This window comes from Chrysochloris asiatica, unplaced genomic scaffold, assembly GCF_000296735.1.
Source record: "Chrysochloris asiatica unplaced genomic scaffold, ChrAsi1.0 scaffold00085, whole genome shotgun sequence".
NCBI lineage: Eukaryota > Metazoa > Chordata > Mammalia > Afrosoricida > Chrysochloridae > Chrysochloris > Chrysochloris asiatica.
The window spans coordinates 8,863,907-8,869,461 of NW_006408603.1; the positions used below are offsets into that span (position 1 = coordinate 8,863,907).

At 46.5% G+C, this 5,555-nt stretch overlaps 1 protein-coding gene across 1 annotated transcript in view; it reads right to left on the reverse strand.

Moving 5' to 3' along the window:
• Positions 1–2,477, reverse strand: part of LOC102816618 (glutathione S-transferase Mu 1-like) — a 12,634-nt gene extending 10,157 nt beyond the window's left edge. The window contains exons 1-5 of the mRNA XM_006866003.1: positions 2,442–2,477; positions 2,045–2,120; positions 1,647–1,711; positions 1,302–1,383; positions 1,074–1,194 (exon numbers count right to left, since the gene is read on the reverse strand). Coding sequence (XP_006866065.1) covers positions 1,074–1,194; positions 1,302–1,383; positions 1,647–1,711; positions 2,045–2,120; positions 2,442–2,477 — 380 coding nt within the window. The remainder of the gene's footprint in view (positions 1–1,073; positions 1,195–1,301; positions 1,384–1,646; positions 1,712–2,044; positions 2,121–2,441) is intronic.
• Positions 2,478–5,555: the final 3,078 nt, after the last annotated feature.

Sequence of the window (5,555 nt, forward strand, 5' to 3'; positions counted from 1 at the left end):
TTCAAGCTCACCAGTTGCTCCTCATAAACTCTATATAGGGTCACTATGGGTCGGAATCAACTCAACGGCACTTAACAACAATAACAACTATGTCCAGGAGTCCTGGTGTGGTGCTGTGGGTTTAATGCGCCAGACTGCAAAGCTGTTTGAACTGCAAGGTCGGCAATTCAAACTCACCAGCTGCTCCTCAGAAACTCTATACAGGGTCACCATGGGTCGGAACCGACTCTATGGCACTTAACAACAACAATAACCATGTCCTAGACCTCCAGCAAGATAGATTGGCAAAATGGCAGCATCTATGGGCTCAAGCATAGCAACGATTGTGAGATTGGCCCAGGATCGGGCAGTGCTTCATTCTGTCGTGCATAGGCTTACTAGGAGTCGGTACTGACGCAATGGCACCTAACAACAACAACAACAACAACTATATCTCAACCTCATGTCAGAGCATGAGGAACAGAGAGGAAAATAACACTGACTGGATTCTGTCCCCACTGATCTCCATCAACCCACCTACCAGTCAGACCTAGGAGTGCTGTGAGCCCCTGGCCAAGTGTGCGACTCAGGTGTCAAGAGAAACAGAGTACTAGAGCTCAGGGAAAGAGGTAGAAGTTCTAGCCTATGGGAAGGAACAAGAATGGAGAAGACACTTGAGTAGTCTCCTAAAAGACCAGCAGAATTGGCAATGATGAAAGGACTGATGGTGAGGCAGGCATTCCTGCAGAAACAGAAATACTGTGTGTGGCGCTGTGTGGTTAATAAACTACATGTAGGGGAACCCTGTTGAGGTCACGGGAAAGATAACGGGAAACAAGGTAATGGCAAACATTGAGGAACTTAATTTCTACACTGGAGAATCTATACTTTATCCTAATAGCTGAGATAATGGATTCAGAATTTTTATTTGATGATATTTAGGTTTATGAAGGTCACTCTGTATAGGAGACCCTTTGAAGGATCCATAGCTCTAATGTGTTCAAATGATAAACACAACTAATGTAGATGGGAATGCAAGAGTCCCAACTCCCAATCCTGACCCAGCCCTGACCCAGCCCTGACCCTGCCCTGACCCAGCCCATTGGGAACTCACAAAGTCAGGGCTGTAGCACACCCTGGCCAGCTCCATGCAGGTGTCCATACACTGGTTCTCCATGATGTCCACGCGGATCTTCTCCTCTTCTGTCTCCCCACCTGCGGCCCACACATCAAACACTCACCCTCAGCATCCCACCCCAGCCAAGCTCAGGGAACGGCTGCCTGGCCTCCTATGCACCCACACCTGCACCAGCCCCACTTACTCATGTTGTGCTTGCGGGCAATATAGCGCAGGATGGCATTGCTCTGGGTGATCTTGTGAGCCCCATCAATTAAGTAGGGCAGCTGCAAAAGCAACAGGTGGGTCTCTTTTACCACCAGGTTCTCCGGTACCCCCTTCCCCTAAACAAGGACAGAGCTGGGACCTGGCACACTCAGGCCTGGCCCATGGTGGCACTACAGCACTTGCATGATCCAGAACATAGGTATCATGGAAAGGCAGTAAAGAGAGCCAGGCATGAGAGAGGTAAGCAGAAGACTCCAAGCTGGGAAAACAAGGTAGACAGAAAGGAAGACATTTTTCACTCCCTCCAACACTCTGTACCTACATTGGGAAAGTCGAAACCCAACTTGAATTTTTCATTCAGCCACTGGCTTCTGTCAAAGTCAGGAGCTATGATGGAAACAATGAAATGAAAACAAACTTTCTCAGGGTCCAACTTATCTTTTCCAGAGTCCATGCAAGACCCCCTGAGCCAAAGTCTCACACCAAGAGTAAGGCTTACAAAAGGCTCAGGCAAGCCCTAATTGGTAACCCTACTTCCGTCATTGATAGGGTGGGAGCAGCAGATCCTTCCCAGCATGCACAATAGGCAGGCCAGAGCTGCACAGCCAAATGGATCCCTAGAGGGGCAGGCCCAGATCCAGCTGTTGGAGGCCAGAGCGTGGGCTTCATGTACTAAATTAGCACTAGTTGACAGAGGGACCAACGCAAAGGTGCCATTACCGTCTCCCATCGTGTATTTCTTTTCCTCATAGTTGGAGTCTGTGTATTCTAAGAGCAGGCGGATGGCATGAGCCAGCTAGATGAGACAACATGAGAAGGGGTCACAGTTGGTAGGAGACTGACTACCTGTTTCACTTCCTTCAGGTTAGCCAGTGCCCCCACGCCAGAGAGGAACTGGTGAGAAAACCCCACAGAACTGCTTCTGGTGCCTCGCGGTACGCCCCATCCTCCACTGGGACCCAAAGTATCCAGCCTGGAGAGGATCAGGTTGCAGGATGGGGCTCAGCTCCAGTAAAGCACGGAAGAGTAATCTACTGCTAAAATCGGTCCCCGACATGCTCAGCATTTCCTCTCCATCATATCCCCGTCCCACCGACCGGGAGTATCCGTTCCTCACCCCGCGGATGTCCCAGTAACCCAGGATCATTGTCATGGTGAAAATTTGCACCGGTTTAGTGCACCCGCCTAAGGTTGGCTGAAGTCAGATCCTTGACGCTCGGCTCCGCCCCTCGGCCGAAGGCTTCCGCGCACGTCCCACTCCAGCCCCACCCCCTCCTGATCCGCAGGCGCCGGAGGCCGAGGAACTTGCATACCTGGTTCTGAGAGCCAGAGGGAGTAAATTCCGCTATTATCACCAACCCTGGAGATTCAGGTGACCGAGGTTTGGAAGCACAGAAGCCTAAGGCACTTGGCTTCTGACCTCCGGCTTCCGTCGGTCCCTCTGCCAGCATTCAGACTAGGTACAGGGGTAGATCGCGGTGCACTTGGGGAGCCAAGCCAGAAACACCAGAAGAGCTAAGCTCCTAGCCTCCCTTGCCCCTGGGTATTGCTCAGCGTTTGCTCCCTCTGTGAGGCCGAGGCTGCCGGTGTCAGGCCAAAATATGACTGCTCTATACTCGACCAAAACCAGCCGGAGAATTGAAATCAGCACCTATACAACAAACACTCCTGGCTAATCAAAAGGCGCCTGGAGACCTGGTACTTTAGGATAGGTGCTCTTCTACAGGAACAAAGCAATCAGTGGACAGGACTGACCAGCCTCAACAAGGGACAAACAGTGGTTTCCCTTCACAACTGTTAAGGACCGTGCCCTTTAACTGACAGTCATCTGGTGAAGGAGTCTAAGGGCCTACTGTAAATTCATCATTTAGCATTCCAACCCACCTTGTGAATCAGGCTCAAACAATGAGCCTGCATATCTGAGGTGCGAGCCCAGAAATGTTCCGTCAGCCAGCTAGACGACCCTCACAGTGACCCACCCCAAACCCGGATACTGTCATTAGAGTGCTGGTACAGAGGGCACATGCCTCAGAGTGGACAGATGCCTGTCCAGTTCAGAGGGAAGCCAGAAAGCAGTGAGGCCCGCGTGGAGCCAGAAGTGCAGTCTACAGAACCAGTCCTCAGACCTTCCTATGTCCAGGCCCATAGATTCTAGTCTTAGCTCCTGTGTACTCTTAGGTAAGGCCAAGAATCCCTGAGCCAGTTTGCTCACTTGTAATTTGAAAGGGGGGGGCGGGGGGGCTCAGGAGGCTTTGAGGTTACTCTGACCTGTAACTTTGGGTACAACGTTCACAAGAACAATGTTCTACCTGCCATCTTTTCTGTTTGAAAGCAGAAGAGTAATTCAAAACTAAGAGAACATGAACTAATTTAGCCTGGTCTCAATTTCGTTTGTTTTAAAGAATATTACAAGATTTCATGGATCTATGAAAATATGAGTAAATTAAAGAAACTTTTAAAAAAATAATTTGTAGTTAATAATGGGCAAGTTTTGTGCACTATAGAAAAATAAGTTTAAAATTTCTGCCATAAGAATGAATAAAGCTCTGATACACATATAATAAGGATGAATTTTTAAACCATTTTACCAAGTGAAATAAGCCAGACAAATGTTGTTTAATTCCATTTATATGGAATATCTAGAACAAACAAATGCATAACAACAGAAAGTAAATTTGTGATTACCATGAGCTAGGGGAAGAGAGGAATGAGTTAGTGCTTCATGAGTACAGATTTTACTGTTTGGATGATGAAAAGCTATGGATACCAATAGTGGTGATGTTTGGACCACTCATAGTGTAATAATGCCCCTGGATTTAGCCACTTAAAAATGGCTAATTTTATGGTATATGTTGTTGTTGTTGTTAAGTGCCTTGGAGTTGGTTTCAGCCAATAGCGACCCTGTATAGGGTTTCCAAGGAGCAGCTGGTGAGCTTGAACCGCCGAACTTGCAGTTCAAACCAATTTTGTAGCCCAGCTCATTAACCCACAATGACACACCAGTATTCCTTTATGGTATATATATTTTACCAAACACACAAAATAACTGTCATATTGTTATGATAGTAAGGTATACTACCAATATTTCAGTAAACATGTCAAACCATCAAGATAAAGTGTGGCATTAAAAATAGACATTACAATGGAAGGTAGATTTCAATTCACCCCTATCAAAACAGAGAAGCCAGACAGTCACAGGTTTGCACTAAGTTGGGGAGCTCCTAGTATGTGTCAACAGTAGCCTGCAGAGTGCAGTTCATGTTGCAAATGTCCCCCAGCTGCTCAGACCATGCCAGTCTTCCCAATTTTCAGTTCTGGTAGAGGCTCAGGAAGCAACCTCTGGCAATAACACATTAGTGGTCCCTGGGAAGGTTTGCCTACAGAGAGGCCATGTACGAATCCACTCAAATAAGCATCTGCTCTTCTGAGTTCTCATTATACATCAAGGGTTGGTCATTCTGAATTTTATACATCTTGGAAAGAAAAAACTACTAGATTCAATTGAGAAAATAAAAAATGAAGGATTAAAAAGGCACTACGATAAAATAGAATAATGGCATTATAAATCGTTAAAACAGTCATTGTTGACTTAGTATTCATCCATTCTGCCATTTAGTCATTTAGTCAAAAAAGAATCTTTGAGATCATGAGATCAACTAGGCATCATGAATAAGACCATCCAAGGAGATAAGATTATTTCTTCCATTGTAAAAAATATATATACACAATATTTGTCCATTCAATCATTGCCAAACTTCCAATGAGGCTAGCTATTAGGGTTAGAGTAGTGTGGAAACTACAAGGGGTAGACTTTTGTTTTAATATGGTGCACTCCTGAGTGTGCTTAAACACGCAGAGGTGGTAGAGACGGACAGAGGTGGAATGCAGGAGAAAGACGGGGCCCAGAGCACAGTGGACCTTTCAGAAGGAAGAGTACAATTTTGTAGAAGGAAAAGGAGGAATAGACAAACAAATTCTCAAAGCCAGTATCTACAGGGGCCAAGTTATTGTTGTTATGTGCTGTTGAGTCGGTTCCAACCCATAGCTACCCTGTATAGGGTTTCCAAGGAACATCTGGCTGGTGAGGTTGAACCACTGACCTTGTGGTTTAAACTGACTTTGCAGTCCAACACATTAACCCACAGCACCACACCAGGACTCCACAGAGGCCAAGAAGCTCATGCAAATGGGTGAAATGGAACTGTGAAAGACAATAGGGAGAGGTAGGTAT